Raw genomic sequence first — 20,061 nt, 5'->3', positions numbered from 1 at the left:
TCAACACTCTGCTCTCTTCACCCTTCAGTTCCCAACCCCCAATAAGTGAGGATGGATAACTGCAGCCTCAGGATCTAAGCAATAAAACATTGGAATATCATAAAGAATTTAGGCTACCAGGATGTCCTTTCCTGAAATTTTTTGTATCTAATGCAACCAACAAGACCAAACTTTAATATGTCCAATACAATGGTTTATGAATACATACCTGAAAATTAAGTTCCATTAGCCTCAGTTGTACTTCATGTTTTGTGCTGACTAGCAAATAATGGCAAGATAAAATACTAGACTGAGATAGTGAACACGGTAAACGTTATGCACGCAAAACATCAGGATGTTAGTATGAACAGCATTTGGCTTAAAGCACCACTGTACAGAGGCACTAGCATGGCTGTACATCCTTAGTCTTTGAAGTAATTTATTAAGCAAACTTAATAAATTACTTCAGAAATATGTAAATAAGGTCCAGTCATTCCACTAATCCATCATCAATACTGCTTATACTGTTAAGGGTTGTTTGAGGGCCTGAGCCAAGTCAGGCAAGAAGGGATATACCCTGGACAGATCACCAATCTATCACAGAGCTGACACATAGAGACAAACAGTCACATTCACACCTATTTATAGTTTAGATTTACCAATTAACCTAACCTGACCACACCAACACAGGGAGAACATGTAATTATTCAGGCATTGTGATATACTGTATACAACAATACATAACGAAATAATAATGCTCCACTTTTTCTTTTGTTTATTTTTTTAGGCTGAAGATACACTGAACTAATGGTCACTGCAGCATCAACAAATAAACACAGTGCTATGTTTTGTCTCAGCCCTCACCGAAAACAAATAGAAAGAGCTGTTGAGATATAGCCGCAGGAGCCCTAAGGTGCAGGTGGGGTTGGAAAAGTGTCCAGAAAAAAAAAAGAAAGTGCTAAACACGTGGTGTTTACTTCATATGCAGGTCAGCATGAGGCAATCTCAAGAAGCACAAAGCTGATCAACCACACACCACCTATGAATACTGCATTCTTAGCCTGTAAACTTCAATTTTGGCACTTTATACTACTAATGTAACCTACCAGTACACACGTCTATTTAAATAGCACCATAGGACCCTTTTAAACCAGTTCAGCTGCATAAGGTGACAAAAGTGCCTTGTTCAGGACACACTTAGCTTGTCCTGCATAACTTTTCTGGCTTGGCAGAAGAAGGGCAGATGGATTTACCATATGGCTGACAAGAGCCATGCTGACTTTCTATCTCAACACAACCCTGTTTGAGCAGGTTTTTTTAAAATCACTTTCAACCAGGTCATTACAGCCTGGTGCATCATGGATAATAAATCCTTTGCATTCTGATGTCACTGATTGATAAAGAGTGATGTGTGCATAAGAAAAACACAAATGCGCATACAACCTTCTAAAACTGGAACCAGCTACAGTACAAGTCAAAAGTTTGGAGACTTTCTCATTCAATTCAGTGCTAAAGTGTGTCCATACTTTTGACTGTTAGTGCATATTCTCTGTGTGTCTAAAGTGTGTGTGTTGAAATACAGGAGACGTGGAGAGCACTTGGTTGTTGCAGCAGACAACTGCACATCTGTCTGACAAAAAAAAAATGAGACAGTGACGTGCAGATCAAGCAGACTGTCAAAGAGACTAAGAGATACATAGACTGAGACAGAGATACACCGAGAGAAACCCTAAGATGCAGACAGGCAGAGACAGTCAGTGTGGACTATTGGCCAGGGGGAGCCGACATCCAGGGCTCAGTGCTGACAAATTGACAGCCGCTGTTGGACTCAAGGGCAGAGCTGTCTCCGACATTATCATGCAGACAGGATTCCCCCACCTAACAAGCCAAACGATCACTTCCCCTGGAGGAATGTGCCACATATTTTCCAAAACTCATACACATTTACAGTATGGTATGTGCAATTTTATATTTTATCTAGTCTTATGCCTAGTTGGTATCTGGTATTTTACCATCACATGTCAAAACTATACGTCAACATGGAGAAAGAAAAGAAAATTTGTCCAATATGCAAGATTTTACATCATTTTTGGTCATGTTTTGTATATATGATACCATCAGGTGTCCTTTTAGCTGTATTTTCAATATTTGATATAAAGCAGTGTTTTGGCATGACATACATATAAAAATGAAACTAGCAGAAAATCTTTCAATATTTATGGGTATTTTGCGTCACTGTGTGTGAATGACCAAAAAAAAGGTGACTAAGATACTCCAAAGATAAGTGCTGCAGCAATATTCCAAGTTAAGATCTTTCTCTCTGTGTTTTAATAATTTAGTCTCTCCAGAAAATGTAGGAGAGGAATGTTTGAGGCAGAGGACAGTTGAAGAAGATGCTAGAAAAGGAAATGGAAAGAAGGAGAGACAAGGAGAAGGAGAGAACTGTGACAGATGTGACACTAACCCAATGGGCTGAAGCCTTGTCACTCATTCTTCCTTTCTTGTTTCTTATTTTCTCAAATTTTCACTTTCAGAACGCTCTACTACTGTCATTACCTTTAAATTTCCTCTTTATTATTGCATGACTATGACATAGTAATTACCACTGCAATCCAATTAGCTCTGTTTTTATACAGACAAGACAAGCAATAATAATTACAGTAATTTAATTTAAGTTTTTTTTTTTTTTTTATGCTCAACTGCTTGATCCCATGTGTACCTGTCTTGTCATCCATTTTTTCTCTGGTGCTGGTAGATTTTTCTTTTAAGCCCTACATTTGTTTTATATATGTATGTCATATTTTACAGTAGCTCAGTTTGCCATGCCACTGCTACCAACACCCATGAGTGCATATATACCCTCCACATACTCCGTCCACAGACCTATAGGCATTAACACATGCACAAGTTCCAGAACTTTCTTATATTGTTTCCTTTCACTCATCAATTATCTACAGCTGATCCTGGCACATCTAGGGTCACAACCAATCCCAGCTGACAATGGGCAAGAGGCTCACATTCACACCTATGGCTTATTTAGAGTCACCAATCAGCATAAGCCCAAACAGCATTTCTTTGGACTGCAGGAGGAAACTGGAGCACTTGGAGAAAACCCATGCAAGTACGAGGAGAACATGCAATCTCCACACTGAAAGGCCCCAGGGTCAAATCCTGTTTGATGTTCTCCTTTCTTCCCTTACTCATTACCGAGATGCAGATGACGACTTCTGGACATCTGAACTACAGCATTAAGATCTCACGTGCGTGCACACACACGGTATCAACACCTGTTCTCTTAAAGCTATATAATCTCAGATGAGGACTTCTGTTCTGACAATAATGCCTGTAATTGCTTTTATCTTATTAGCTGTAGGCTTTTATGCTCTCTGTTAGTTCCATAACACATTAAGTCCTTCTGTCCTGAGACCTGTGTCCCACGCTCATGGTTGAATGAAGAAGTCACAACAACTGCTGTGTGATCTGTAACCAATCACAGTTTTGTCTCAAGCTCCTTTCATATATCATCTGCTGCATCCTGCAGGAAACTGATTCCCAAACAAGGTTTTTTAAAAAAAACAGGTTGGACAGTACTGCTGTAACAGAATATACCACCACTGACATTTCAGCAGGACTGGAAGGCAGCTGGATGTGAAAAGATGGAGGGAAAGCAAATTTATAAACTCCTTTTAGTAGAGCCATCACCAGTTCCTACAAAGTACATACATTTTCAAGTAGGTTTGCAGGGTACTTACATTGCTGCTGCCTTGCCCAGGTTCAATCATGTAGGTGTGATTGCCATCAAAAAACATCCCACTGAAAGAGACAGAGAGGAGAGAGATAGCACATATGAACACCAGGTTCCCTTGTTTTATTAATCACTAAGTGGAATAATGCATCTGAATTCAACACCTCCTCAAACTGTGACAGAGCCATTTCAGTGCTTGGCCAGGGAGTTCATTGAGTAATAATGTCTGTAACCCATTTCTACAAGGTGGAGTTTTTGAAATTTTTTGTCTAATGCAGCCAACAAGACCAAACTTTAAACTTTAACTTTAAATCCTTTACTGTCCTCATGGCTTGCTTGGCATGTGTACATCTTAGTGGAAGGGTGGAGGAGTTTCACCACCACATAGGATAACTTAAAGGCTACTTTTGTCTGTGGTGCAATAAGAGTTTAGGTTAACCACAAGTTGCAATGACGATGAAATGAGATTAGATAAAATCAGATGTTTCTGAACAGGACACAAGGACACATTTTGCAGAATATCAGTCTAAGACTAATGATCCTCTATGTTCCACCGTGAGTCACACATCATTTTAAACAGAGGTCAATTTCTCATGTAGCAGCTGGTTGAAGGTCTTTGTGGCTCCATCTGTCCCATGTGCATATGATGGGACATCATAATTCATTTTATCTGAAGCTTTCAGGATAGTGGTTGGGTCAAACTGTTAAGTCCGGGGCCACACACTGCAGGTACTCCCAATTGTTCATTTCTCTTCCAGCTCTCTCTCTCTCTAAGCTTTTTCTCTCCATTTCTGGCCTTCTGCACAGACATTTCACCTTCAGTACAATTTGTCCTCGTCGAGCACTGCACTTACAGCAGGATACGCAGAGAGAAACAGAGGGTGACAAATACTAAAAGATACTAAAGGATTTTTTTTTCCTGTCTTGATTTTTGATTGTTTCTCACCTAGACAGGTACAAAGAAGGGTTAGAATCAATATTTTGCACTGGTGGTTAAACTGACCAGGACGAAACTCACTGATGAGCTGAAATAAAGGAACGTTTTCCCTCTCTAATTTTTAGCCCAACATTCATGGAAAACAAGAGGACAACGTGTTCAGTACAATCTTTTCTCATCTTTTATTCAGTATGAGAGTTTCCATTGAGTCAAACATTTAGAACTTGGATCCTTTAAAGAGGAGTCTGAGTCAATAGTGACCTGTCCACATCTCATATGATGGATGTAGCTGGAAGCACTATCCCTCCATATACAGCTAATAGCCTCTTGTATTGCAAGGTAAAGTTTCAATGCATGTGTGTGTGTTTAAAAGAAAGAGAGAAAGGGAGAGGAGAGACAAAAACATGAGAGAGCAGGATGTAGATTATGGTATAAACCTGACTCAGCAAAAGGAAAATACTCTCTCCCTAATGTCCAACCCCCTGACACCACTATACACTCCCTTAACTCGCTCCCTCTCTCTGTCCCTCTAGACACATACACACACATCAGTGTGTGGAGGGCATATGGGTGTGTCTCTGCCTTTATAAAATCTGCTTGTGTATTCCTCTTACAATTAAGATAAAGTATCAGAAATCCCTAAAACCTGACATTTATATTAAATAAATACTACAAGTTTATTAATGCTACTACCACAAACACTAATATTAATATAATGCATTAGTAGTAACATATCAAACTTCAGCCATACTAGAAATAACATCCCCCAGGAAACACTATTGATATTGTCAGTCACATTATAATCTGCCATGGTCTTTATAAGAGATTATAATGCATGTGCAACAAATTTACTTTTTTGGATATTATTTATTTATAATCTCTACTATTTCGTGTGTGTGTTTGTGTGTTACATAATTTGCTGTGTACAAACATGTTGCAATGATCAAATAAAATATGCAAACTATTAAAATCCTGAAGTTAGTTATCAATGTGTGTCAGCACTGATTACTTCCTTTACTTAGTCTGACATTATACTGAAATGGGGTGTATGGCAATATGCTATTATAATTCCATTATGCTTTGGAATAATGGAGTGGGAATGATTAATGATGTTTTTGAAAACAAATGAAAGAGAAGAGATCATTGGAGAAAATTGTGTACAGTATCAACAATGTGCAGATGTGATAGTGCCGTACTCTCTCTACTGTTACAGCAAAATCTGCGATCTCTCCATCATCACACCTCAATCCTGAAATTCCCACAGTTGTGTTGTTTTCCATTACTCCGACTTAAAGTCTCTGGGACTCAGAGTCCACAAGACCCACAGACATTAAACTTCTCAGGAAACAAAATCCACATCACCTGACTTTATAGTGGCGCTATAATTACAATGATTTCCTTTTGATGATGTCTTAGCTGTGTTCACACAGGTTGTCCCTTGTTATGTTCCGTGTACATGTCAAATAGTGTGCTTGGAAAGAAAACAACAACTAAACATTAATTAACACACAAGTCCTGGGGTTCACACATTAACAAGTATAATGACTCACATAATTTACACAAGGAATACTGTTAATGAACAAGTCAGCAGTGAATCCTTTTCCTCACTTGTTCACTGACACGCTGCAATAAATCCTGCTTTACTTCCCTTTTGCAGTTACTTTTTAAGGCACCTAAATAATTTATGTAAAAAACAGCAAGTGCAAAATATGCTGTTTTAAAGGTCTGAGGTCTGACCAAAGCTGTTTCCTTTCAGCAAATTTGTAAGCAACTGTGAAAAACTGTAATACATGTTATTATATTTAATTATTCATAAGTGGTATTTTATGCAAGCATGATAATGGCATTAACTTTCACTTTATGCAGATTTGCCCTGCAGGATGGCCACACTCCCACATTTCTTCTCCTACTACATAAGTACATACACACATACACACACACACAAAATCACACATATTCTATACCAACTCATAACACAAAATATACAGTGTGTAGGCCTTCTTTTTGACCTGTCTCTCTGACAGAGCACAAATGCTAAATATAACAAAAGTAAAAAAAATATGACAGAAGTGAGGACAGGAAAAGAAAATGAAGAGATGTTTGAGCAGCATCTGTCTCTCTGAATGAAAACTGATCTACCAAAAATTGCATACAGACAGATGGGCTGGCTGAAAACTAATTTGGCTGACCTAATGGATAATAGGTAGCAAAGCCCAAGACCTGGACACACATAGGCAGCATATTGGCTATTCACATGCACGCAAAAAAAAAAAAATAATAATAATATACACGTATTTGTACTTACTGCAATCCATGACAAGTTGAAAGAGCCACAAAGGAGTGAGGAATGTCTCTGACCTTCCCCTGATAGTAGCAATGCTCTCCTCCCTATGAACAAGACACAAACACACAGATTGAGATCTGACATATAGCTGCCTCCTAAAATGTGTCATACACAGAGTGAAGTAACCTATTTGCATTTCCATACCACACTGGTAAGTTAGTCCTGGATGATTAGTCACAAACAGTAACACAAATGCAAGTGCAAGCATGATCTAAAATTGACATACTGTATGTTTATGTGCTTGTGTGGTATTTTTGCTTAACTCATTCACATCCTACAAACTGTGTGTTAACTGCTCTGTAACTTCTCTTTTGTTTGTTTTTTTTTTTTCAACTTCTTTGCAGTATAAAGTCACACCATCGGTCATTTGTACATTTTTTTCCATCTCTGTCTATGTCTATTTGTCTATATGTGTATGCAGTACAGGTTTCTTCCTCTCTATAAACATTTATCTTCTGAAGACGTGTATGATGTCTAAGTGTCTAAGTGCTCTGCAGGCCATCTCTTCTTGGTCCATTTCTTGCTGCCTAACAGCTATTAGGCAGGAAGCCGGTCTCCCTGAGAAAACACAGCTTTTGTCAGAGGATCAATTTCGGCTCTACAGTTTGATGTTGTGGACCACAACGCACTGCTCCGTCCACTCCTACATCCACATCTCTCTGTAGACTTTATCCCAATCCATCCCCCTGTCTTATGGGTTTGTGTGAGAACACATGTATTGTTCTTATTACTATACAGCCAAAGATACGGGGAAACATGATTTATGGGCATTATTATACTGCTATAACAGACTCTGCTCTGCTGGGAAGGCTTTAATCAACATTTTGGAACCTGCTGCAGGAATTTGCTCCCATTAAGTCACAACAGTATTAGTGAGGTTGAGCACTGGGCGATAAAGCTGGATATGCAGTCAACAGTACAATTCATCCCAGAGGGGCTGGATGAAGCTGTGGCTCTAGACCCATATTTACCATATGAACAAGTCTCAGCAAGAAAATGAAGATATATATTTACTAAACTACTTAAGACTTCCTTTATTTATACTGTACATTCAGTTAATTCAAAACGAGCTGTAAGGCAGCTGCAGTACATTCAGAACGCTGCTGCTCGGATCCTGACTAGAACCAGGAAGTACAACCACATTACTCCTGTTCTCAGATCTCTGCACTGGCTTCCTGTAGCTCAGAGAATAGACTTTAAAACAACACTGCTTGTGTATAGGATAAAGGCTTGTCATGGCTCAGCACCACAGTACATCTCTGACTTGTTTGTGCCATATGAACCATCTTGGACTCTGAGAACATCAGGGACAGGCCTTCTTCTCGTGTCCAGAGTCAGGAATAAACATGGAGAAGCAGCGTTTCAGTTTTATGCAGCTAAAATCTGGAATAGTCTTCCTGATGATGTTAGACAAGTCTCATCTCTGGCAATGTTTAAGTCCAAGCTAAAAACCGGATCTGGACCACTTGCTTATGTGGTTCTAGATCTGGATCTGGATGATGTCAGATTTGAAGTAAAGTGATATTTAACATCTTTCTCTGCTGCACATGCATTGATAAACAGGGAGGAGAGCAACAACAGTGACAGGGGTCAGTGCAGAGATGACTGATTTTAAATAAGATTTTAAATAAAAATAATGAAAAAGAGAGAGATGAGGATATTTCGAATCTGATGGATATCCAGTGAGAAGCTTCCAATCAAGCCAAACTGGAAGGAACATATCAGAACCAAATAACTGAACGAAATTGCGGAAATTGCATGATCTGGCTATCTCACAAATTACTTATTTTTGTATGCACAAGTGTCATGTTTCATTTAAACACATACATGGCAGTTTAGGATCCATATCAAACATGAATGTGAACCATCACACAAAAAGATCAAATCTGACAAAAAAAATCAGGATTGAGCATTAGGGCCTGAAATGTGAACGTAGTGTAAGGAGCCCAAATCAAATGAAAACATACCAAAATTATCCAGAAATTAAGTGGAAATGTGTTGCCACATGATTTTGGACACAAAGTGCACTATTATATGTATTGCTGGGAATTTAAGGGAAGGCCATTTCGCTGGCACTAATTTTAAGAGTTTTTTCAGGTTTACATTAGAGCAGAATAGGGTTTACTATGCATGAGAAACTCATCTGCATACATTTTTATCATTGGATTATAGGAGTGAAATTATATCAGTGATGATTGATTTGTTTTTTCTTTGCTTCTTGCATACTACGTTCTCTGCTCCCTCTTTCTCTGATATCCAATTATGTGATTCTTCGCTATCATTTCTGAATTCTGACTCTTATAGGATGAGGGAAACAAGATGAGTTAGAGGCATGGCATACTAAACCTGACTTGTTCTGTGTTTCCACAATATCCCATGCAGGATGGCCAGAATTGACAAATGTAACTAAATCAAAACTAAGAACACTGCAACATTGGGAAGATTTGAAATAGCAAGACAGATAGAACACAGAGCTACAGAGAAGAGAGAGTGTTTGGGTAAAGAGAGGTAGAGTGAGTGTGAAATAAAGAGACAGAGAAGGCTATTTATAAGTGGCACTGTGCTCCACTATTGTAACATCTCTCCTTCTGCTGCCACCCTGAACCTTCTGCTCCACTTCTCATCAAAGCAAGAATGACCCAAAACCCAGTACCGTTGATACATCCTAGAAGTGTTTGGGTGTGTGTTGCTAATTTGATCTGATCTGTGATCTCCTTAGACCCACATAAGAGTAATTAGTTATCTAATGTGGACAACACTATGCACAGTAAAAAAAAAAAAAAGGTTGAGGTCAGACAGTTGATAAACAAATAGAACACTGTCCCCTGAATTAGAAATTAGATGGATGTCTGTGTTACATTACACCGTGTCAACAAACAAATAAATAATAAACTCAATGATTAAACCTTATATTTTTGTTGACAAAAAACATACATTTCTGTCTGTTAATTTTATGAGAATCTTTAATTGACTTTTGCCGTGGAAATTTCTTTAAGTTGTTCGAGTTGGTAATTCTCAAGAACAAACAAACAAGTGTGATGAATCAGCTGAGTTTAATTCATGCGCATGGAGAGAAGACTTCTACAGCGTTCTCTGTTTCTCCCCTACAATTTCAGGAATATATAGCTGAGGGGTGGACTCAGCTTCAAAAGACCCCAAAGATTTTCACAGCTGTTATCTAACTTCAGGCATTCAATGGCACTACACAAATGTTGGCCGTTATTTATAGGTATCTAAAACAATAAAAAAACACTTTCCAGACTATGCACTATATATATATATATATATATATATATATATATTCTATTTAAAAAGGAAACTACAACAGAAGCATTTAGAAAGTACCTTCTTAGTAGTCATCTATGAGGTATATTAATTCACAGATTGCTTTATAATACGTTCCATAATTACAAACGACCATATCCTACAATATGTGGTGTAATAATGTGGATCATTCTCTGTAAAGTAGCTAATATCACACTAATCTGCTGCTTATCTGAGTAAATTCTGACCATAATCCCCTACTTATATAGTATAACAAGACACCTTAGTGGATGTCCTGTAACTGAAGTCCAGATTTTAGAGGATCATGAAAGCAATGTTAATCTCATGTTAGCTGAGGTTTAAGCCTAAACAAAGTTCCATTTCCACTGAAGTCTAACCTGAACAAAAACTAGATGAGCTGTGATTTCTCTCTCTTTGCAGACTAAATCATTGCTTAATCAATAATAAGGCTCAGGGACACAGAAGAACCAGGAGGGTCGACAGAAAATTGCAGCTGTGCAACTCATAGCTGAAGACATAGAAGAGAGAGTGTTCCTCCAATGTTGATGATTTAGCCCCTTTCTTGTTTTTAGTCCATGCATTTGTTACCTCAAGGCTAGATTACTGTAACTCATTACTATCTGGGTGTCCCAGTATCTCCATAAAAAGCCTCCAGTTAATCCAGAATGCTGCAGCCAGAGTCCTGACAGGAACTAGCAAGAGAGATCATATTTCTCCTATATTAGCTTCTCTTCATTGGCTCCTTGTAAAATACAGAATATAATTTAAAATCCTTCTTCTCACATACAAATCCCTTCATAATCAAGCTCCTTCATACCTTAAAGACCTCATAGTACCATATTATCCCAATAGACCACTTCGCTCTCAGACTGCAGGTCTACTTGTGGTTCCCAGAGTTTCCAAAAGCAGAAGGGGAGGCAGAGCTTTTCGCTGTCAAGCTGCTCTCCTGTGGAACCAGCTCCCAGTCTGGGTTCAGGAGGTAGACACTCTCTGTACTTTTAAGGCTAGTCTTAAAACCTTCCTTTTCAACAAAGCGTATAGTTAGGGCTGGCTTCAGGTAACCCTGAACCATCCCTTAGTTATGCTGCTATAGGCTTAGACTGCCCAAGGACCATCGGTGCACTGAGCTCTCCTACCCCCACACACACACCTTTCCTTCCCATCTCCACCTCTCCTCCCTCCTCACTCACGTATAATCCACCATTGAATGTCACTTACCTTGTGCTCTCTCTCTCCCCTAGTTTGTGCTCTCTCCCTCTCTCTCTGTTCTCTCTGTACCTTCTGCAGGAGTCCCTGGTCCTGGAGCTTTATATCGCTGATGTACAGTTACTGGCCCCACCAACCTGCAGTGTCTATTTGTTTTTTATTGTTGCTGTTCTTTTCTCTTTGCTCTATCCACTCACCCCAATCGGTCGAGGCAGATGGCCGCCATCAGCTTTTCGGCGCTATACAAATAAAATTGAACTGAACTGAACTGAACTGAACTGAACTGAATTGAATTGAATTGAATTATAGTTGATGGAATATAAATGCAGGGTCAGCATGGTGGCTGAGTGGTTAGCACTGTTCCATCACAGCAAAAAGGTCATGGGTTCGCAACCCGGCCTTTCTGTGTGGAGTTTGCATGTTCTCCCTGTGCTTGAATGGGTTTACTCCGGTTTCCTCCCACAGTCCAAAAAACAGGTTGATTGGTGACTCTAAATTGCCCATAGGAGTGAGTGTGAGTGTGTGTGGTTGTTTATCTTTGTGTGTCTATATGTGGCCCTGTGATGGACTGGTGACCTGTCCAGGGTGTACCCCTGCCTTCTACCTGAAAGAGAGCAGAGATAGGCTCCAGCAGATCCCTGTGACCCTGGTTAAGGAATAAGTGGGTATAGAAAATGGATGGATGGATGGACATTAACATAGGGTCATTTCAATGATTGTTGATAGAAAAATACTCTACAATAAATTTAAGAATTTTCTCAAACTGTACAGCCTGTATATGAACCTGACTGAGATGTGATCATAACACAAAACAGATCATCTCCCACTGTGTTTTGGCTAACCCAATATTGCATCAAGTGTCATGTGTGCCATGCATTTACACCTTGTATAACATTATCTTTATCCATACAGCCAGATGCAAACTGCATGTTAACACCAGGGGTGAATAGTGTCTGTATCTTCCATTCTAACTGCAAAATATCAATTAACAGTTAGTGTGGAGAGATGATTTGCAAAATCTTACATTGGTGATGACAGTCTTCCCTTTTGCTGACAAATGTTTCTCCACGTATCCTGATGACAGGAGATCACTGTGAACAGAGAAGAAAGAAAAGAAGAAAAAGTTAGAAAAGTGTGATTTTCATTTAAACAAGTGACACAGTTGTTTCAATATGTTTGCATTTTATAACATGCCTGTATTCTGTCTTGGCAGCGCAGAACGCTTCAGTGCATCAGCCATGCTAATTATGACCTGCGTACAGGAACAAGGCTATTTCCAGCTCCCAGACTCACACAAACACAATTATACAAATCTGGTCTTTTAACAAATGTCTAGTATGTGCATGTCTTGTTGTTAAAACAATGAAGGACATGTAAAGGTCAGCGAGGAGTAAAAATGCAACACAGGGAGAATAAGACAGAGACAGGAAATAAATTGAAATGGTAAGGAAGAGAAAGAGTGTGTAAATAAGAGGAAATCAGTCTGTGTTTGCTTTCCTCAGCAGGAGTGGATCCAAGTATCCCAATAGACATACTCACTGCAAGCCCAATCTGAGACAGAGATGTATGAGCTACAGTCCTTACAAAAAGGTGACCCGAACATCAACACAGACTTACACATAGGCACACACTCAAAATGATATTTAATTAAATTAGGACTGTGCTTTTATTTTCTTACACATCCATTCAACAATGCCAGAGCCATAGGCCTGAGCCTTCAATATACACTTACATACGATAAGAACAAAAAAAGCCAACTTCAAACCAGAGGAAAGTAAGCTAACAAGCTAATTTCTATTATATTTACTGAATGAAACAATGAAGTACTTTCCCAAAAATGTCAGCAAGGACTGTTGTGTTTATCAGTCAGAGTGAAGGAACTGACAGAAAAATGTGCAACAAAAACAGTATGCAAGTTCTAAACGACAGTATCACTCGCCACACTGAACTAGAATGCATCAATCTCCTCTATCTTCCTGTCAACATCCAGACACTGCCAAGAGACTAGCAGGTGCAGCAGTTTTTCACTTTGTTGACTCAAACAAAAAAAGCAGTCCTTCATATAAACATTCTTAGGGAAAAAGTGGTGGATGAAATGTGAGGGTGAAAGGCAAGTATATAAATTACACATTTATGATTAAATAAAATAGGCCACCCACATTGGGTGGAATATTTTTAAAGAAAAATATCCATGAAGCCAATAATAAATTATTAAAATGAAATAAATAGCTGCGTTTATCTTAACACTACAGTTCTAATTTTTTCAATAACTATTCCATTTAATCCTTGGAGATACATCTTAATGTATTCTTAATGTCTTAAAAAAGTTAAGACAATGTTTAATACTCTGACATATGAATACCTTACATTTCTGTTCTACTTGTGGTAAAGAAAAAAATGTTCAATCCAAAAGCAGAACCTTGCAGAAATTTTACACTTGTTACCTTGACCTCTAGGTGCTAACAAGGCTCTTGAAGGTTACTGCATGTCAACAAGACAGAGCATATAACTGACATGAAACCACAACATGGTAGGATGTAGACTGTCAGTTAGTGGGTTTTGAAGGAGCTGACATACATTTTTGCTATTGCTGGAAAGTTTCAGACTAACTTAATTTATTTAGCTTTAATTCCAGTCTTTAGCTTCATATTTACTGTACAGACATGAGTGGCATCAATCATCTAACTCTGAAAGGATTAGATGAGAAGAAAGGGAATAAGGGTATTTCCAAAAATGCTGAACCATTGATTTAAGTGTTTGTTTTATGTTTGTCTACTTATTACAGGTAAAATTCTCTTGATACTGTTTCAAGGATGTTGTGGTATATTGTGTGGTGTATTTCTATATCCACCATTTCAAAAACAGAAAAGCTATTGACAAAAGTGATGACAGCAAAATTGAAGGCACAGAAAAATCACATACTGTAGTCATAATTAGACAGATGGCAAAAAATAATTCTGCTTTCAAAGACGGACTGATCTTTATTTTCAAATATAATTTTCTTTCTTAAAGTAAGAAAGTAAGTTTTCCAACAATGATACACCATATTTTTGTCATGAAGTTAAGTTTGAGTAGCAGTTTTGGACTTTTATTTTCGTAGGTTTCCTGTTTCTCCTGTGTTGTTCCTAGGTAACTTTATGTTCATTAGGTTTGAGCAGTTTTCACCTGTGTTAATTAGTCTTGGTTTTGTCTATATGTACCTCCTGTGTTTCCTTTGTTCTCTGTCGGAGCATTGCACGGTGTACATGTGCTTGCACAGTATTGTTTCCAGTAGTGTGGAGTTTTTCTGTTTTGTGTCTGTGACGCCAACTGGCGTTTTGTCTGCCTGCCTGTCCGCCAAGTGGCGGATATAATTTGTGTTTTTGTACCTGAGCCCTGGACAATCCAGGGAAAACTTGTTCGTGTCCTGCACTTGGGTCCTACCTCTCCTCCTTCATCACCACACCATCAGTTTCATGTCAATATTATTCAAATGAAACCTCTGACATCAGCATGCACACATATGGGGAAAGAGGCTGCTTTCTAAGATGACTAATGGGCAGTTTGCTCTTGCAATAAAAAAAAACATGCAGAGAAAGAGGAGGGCGAGGGAGATAAAATGGAAAGAGGGAGAGAATGGCTGTCAAGGGAGGAATAATGAGACAGAAGAAGGGAAAATGTCAGTGAAAGCTAAAGTGAGGGAGAAGAGCAGAGCTCAGGGACTGGCCAGATATATATTCCATCATGCACTGCCATGAACCCCTCCCCCCCAAAAAACACCTATGAGATCTACATTTGAGACACTTCGCACCCTCCAACCTCAGATCACACATCACCTCACACTTGCAACAACACAGTGCAAATTAAACACAACTCTGGAGACGCGTGTACATTTTGCATCAAAAACAACCACTGCCAGAATATTCATATACTTTCATGATGAAGATGTTCAGAGTATTCAGTGTGCCCCTGATGCAGGGACACACTGTTAGCCTTTGTTATGCTGTGATGTCTGTTTAAGATTCAATGCTTGTGCTTTTTATCTGGCCCCATGCTGAGCCCATACGGGGAAAGCAAGCGAAAAGCATACTGAGGCAGCAAGGAAGACACACAGTCCTCTAATGGATGATACTGATAACAGATTTCAGCTTTAATTTTTACGGGATTTAAATAATTAATTTGACAGACAAAGACGCAAACTCAGCCTTAGCTCCAACCCCCACACTGCCCTAGTACAAATGTAGAGATCTCCTCACCAAGCATATTGTAATTGCCCCCACACAGACAAAATGTCAGAAATACACTCACATTCCCTGATCTATTTTTCTGTGGACGCAAACACTGCAAACTTACACCATAAATGATAATCCGAGGTGCCGGTTTGTAAAATGAAGCCGAGAACATTATTAACAAGAAGAAAGATAAAGGAACAGAAATAGAGGTGATTATGGTCCTAAAAAGTAGTAAATTACCTCATCATCCCAACAATTAAAACTTTACACTTCTGTGGCATGTGACACCTCAAGGTATCTGTGCAGGCCAAATGTGTGGCTGAAAAAAAACAGCACCATTGTCTTTTGCTCATTTTGTCTCATTCAATATCTGTTCATTCATTTGCTCACTTTTCCGCTTTCTTAAATAGTCTGATTATAGTCCACTGAAATGAAAAATAGCTTTTTTTCCCCTCATCACCATGACAACATCTGTTTGAGAGCTGGCGTCCTGCTGTAAATCAGTCCTGGAGAAAATTTCATATGTGCATCCACAGACTCCACTTTTAGACTCCAACATTTCATAGGCAACCTAGAACACCCATTTACATAGTAATCACATCCTTCACTCACTTTCTCTACACTTTAACTGACTTTAACATCAGCCAACCCACACGCACACACTGAAAAGTAGCAATGATATAGATCCATCTGGTTGTCACCCACATCAAACTTCATCCTTCCTGTTGTGAGTTGCTCTGGGCAAAGAAATGTCTACTGTGGAAACCCAGTGCGATCTCCTAAGGTGAATCATGCACACATACACACAAACACACATAAACTAAAGTTTCTGTGTGGTCTAAAATTCCTCTCACGATCAGTGTCACCAAGCACCACTGTGGCACCAGGATGAAAAAAAGCACAAACAGAACAGATTGGCAGGACTAGTGTTTACGTGTATGTGTGTGTGTGTGTGTGTGTGTGTGTGTGTGTGTGTGCGTGTGTGTGTGTGTGTGTGCGAATGGATTTACACAAATGTTGTGGTAGCAAGCTTTTCATTTCTTTCACGCAGTGTTTTCAAAGATCACTCTTTTTCACTCAAACCAAAACACACAAAAATTGAAATACTTTCAAAATTAATCAGATGTATCCATCTCACATCTGCACAAAGACATTGCAGTCATCAAATGGACTTATGCTCCATATTAAAATTTGCCTTGTAACCCGGTAATAAAAGGGCACCACCACACAAAGGACTGAACATGTGTGGTGTGTCAGGCGTCCATAATGAGGAGGAGGGGGGAGCTCTGAGAGAGGCCCCGCCACAAAGGGGAGAAAGGATAAGTACGCTACAAAAAGCAGGAGGAGGATGCAGCAGGATGGAAAGGTGGAAAAGAGAAAGAAAATGCAAAGAGAAAAGAGTGAGAAACCAAGAGGTACTCTCACCTGCCCACCACCCCCTTTCTCTAGCCTAATCCTCCCACTGAGGCCTCATTAAAGGTCTCCAGGCTATAATTCATTCACTCTCCAATCACATATCGGACATGCAGTTCCACCAGTATGTTCAATGGGGGCGCGGATCCTCTTGCAGAGGAGAAATTGATGTTGAAAAACAAGAAATATTGATGCTAACAGAAGAAGAAAACAAATCTCATATTCCTGTAGTCTTGGGTTCATTGTGCAGTTGGGTCTACAGCATGCAACATACAGGCTGAACAAAGCTGACTGGTGAATTATACAGTTGCTGAAGATGTTATATGTGTACTAAGGAGAACATATGGGCTATTTGATATCTTTACATGCATTCTTAATGTCAGTGTCTTTGGTAATTTTGCTCTCCATCTACCCACTGACTCCATCAGGTTATGTGTGATGGTAAATTTTGTTAAATGCTTTGTGAAAGTCAACCATGATTTTCATTGATTGATTTTTATTCAGCATGACTGAGGAAAAGGAGTAATCTATGAGAGACAATAGTCTTTAGAGAGGCATTAGTATATTTTCCTGCTGAGAGAATAACAGTCTTCCTCCTGTCCCTGTCTTCGGAGAGCGATGGCTCCTAGATCTCTCTTTGTCTCCACTAATCCTCGATATTGAGTGAGACGACTCGACAGAGAAAGGGGGAACAAAGTGGTGAGGGACATAGGCAGGGGGAGGCACTTATGAGGAAATTGCAGAAACCAAAACAATGATTATAAGTGAATTAGTAAATAAGGGAACAGCCAGTAATGTCCTACAAATACAAAGTCAAACCAACTCCTTCAAAATAAATTTTTTTCTTTTTGAATCTTTCAGCATTTAGTACTGTATAGTACTAAGCCACTACTCACAAAGCCACTAGCATGACTGTAGACTTTTTTTTTAACTTTGACAGTGTCAACCACAGAAACCACAGTGTGAAACATCACAGACAAGTCATGTTTAAATTAACAGCAAAGTAACAGCAAGTTAAAACTTGCTGTTACTTTACATCATACCAAGCTTAGCTGTATGATGAGATTATACCATGTAGGTGTTGGATAGCAGCAGTCTGTGGTATACAGGCTGGTAGGACTGGGGGCAACTAGTTGCTACTCATTCAAAACGAAAAACCCCAAAGTTGCCAGGGAATGGGCCATGACGGGATGTTTTCTTACAAAATTGTCTCTGAAAAACTTTGACCATTTTACCACAAACTCTACTAAACACTCAGTGGCTTATTGTATATTGTAAGCCAGTTCATACTGTACTGTGTATACAGATTCCTGGCTGTGATGCAGGTCCACATATCCATCATCATCAACAATATATTGTTTGTGCAACTGCATTGCCCGACAAATCACAAACATACATAATTCCAAATGTGAGAGCTAATGCTATGATCAAGTGATCAGACAACACAAAGAACAGGGTGAGAGAAGCCCTGCCTGGGGCAAGAGAGGAAGAAGAAGAAGGTAGGAAATGGGGATGGAGAGGAGATTCAGGGACTGCTTTCTTTTTAGGGTACTCCTTTCAAGTATCTACCTCCCCCGAGCAAGTATATACACACACACACATATCTCTATATCTCCTGCACCTACTCAACTCACCCACCAAAACTCAAGGGTGCATGAAGGACATTCACATCTCTCCCTCTGTCCTCTTCTTTCTCTTCATCCTTAACTATTTCTTTCTAACCCACCCACACACACACAGCTCTGTTTGTGTCATTAAGTCTGCAGTAAATCAGATCACGCCTCTCTGTAATAAATTACAGACCTGGGAACAGAGGAGGAGGAATGGAGATGCTGGTGGAAAAGGAGAAGCGTGGAGTTAGGTTATAGCAATGTCATAATGTAGGGAATGAGAGGGTAGGTGATAAATTACTTTGGAAACAGGACATGTAGTTAAATTAGACACAGGTGTTGATGTAAGGCTGTAAAGGCCTGGTGAGTGTCATGTTCATAAGTACAAGCATGCAATCAGGTGTATGGCACAGCAAAGCACACCACTAAAACCAACACATACAACTGTCCAAGGCAGCATGACGCACATATTTTAGAGCTTACATGTCACAAAGTCAGACAAAATCATGAAGTCACAATGAGGATGCATCTAAAGTTATCAAGGCAGCTGCTTTGTGTGCTGCAAATGAAGATACAAAAAACTAACTTTAACTTACCTAATACTCTGTTCTCTTAATCTCCTTCGTCTTAATTATTGATCCGCCTCTTTACCACCTGAGCCTCATTTCTTTCAATCCATCCTTGTTATTTCTAATTAAGACAATAGTTTACTTCCCTCTTCTGCACCTGGGGCCCAACAAGACAACACATGAAGACAAAGCAGCAGCATCATTTCGACCCCTGCCAAATGCACATATTCCTCCCCATGTAGAGATGCACAACGCATGAACATATTAATCAAACCTCTGAACCATGGGATGTTTCATAAGCTTTTTTCCTAAAACATGCCTCTGAAGGGTTCCCATGGTGTTATCAGTGCTCTATTGCCTCCAATGCCCTCCCTCATTATGAGTGCACACACACCCTACTTTCAAAAAGATGAATAAAGCATTAAGCTTTTGCCTTAATTGACCCATGCATGCCTAGAAAGCTGACATGACACAGTAGCAGAAATATTAATACAACATCATTGTCAACATGAGAAGAGGGAGAATCCCTTTGGTGCTGCAGTGGATTATTTCATAATACTGGAGAGGTTATGAAACTCTCTCGACCCAAATGGACTGCCCACCTGTTCTTCTCTGTCCACACTCACACATTGTCATACATATATAACCTACATACTGCAAGAATACAAAAATCACACAAACAGGTCTACTCTGCTATCTCATTATTTTTCTCACAGGCTCTGAACCACTATCCTAGCCAGGCCACTTACCTATGGCAGGTTA

The 20,061-nt window shown here is 39.3% G+C and overlaps 1 protein-coding gene across 2 annotated transcripts in view; it reads right to left on the bottom strand.

The window, feature by feature from the left end:
- The window catches only part of adam22 (ADAM metallopeptidase domain 22), a 61,775-nt gene that overhangs the window by 34,242 nt on the left and 7,472 nt on the right, over positions 1-20,061 (bottom strand). For both annotated transcript variants that reach the window (XM_026316966.1, XM_026316967.1), the window contains exons 4-6: positions 12,521-12,587; positions 6,967-7,049; positions 3,732-3,792 (exon numbers count right to left, since the gene is read on the bottom strand). In XM_026316966.1, the coding sequence (XP_026172751.1) occupies positions 3,732-3,792; positions 6,967-7,049; positions 12,521-12,587 (211 nt within the window). The remainder of the gene's footprint in view (positions 1-3,731; positions 3,793-6,966; positions 7,050-12,520; positions 12,588-20,061) is intronic.

This window comes from Mastacembelus armatus, chromosome 16, assembly GCF_900324485.2.
Source record: "Mastacembelus armatus chromosome 16, fMasArm1.2, whole genome shotgun sequence".
Taxonomy (NCBI): Eukaryota; Metazoa; Chordata; class Actinopteri; order Synbranchiformes; family Mastacembelidae; genus Mastacembelus; species Mastacembelus armatus.
The sequence above is the reverse complement of the archived record's forward strand: the minus strand, read 5'-3'. Positions and strand labels throughout refer to the sequence as shown.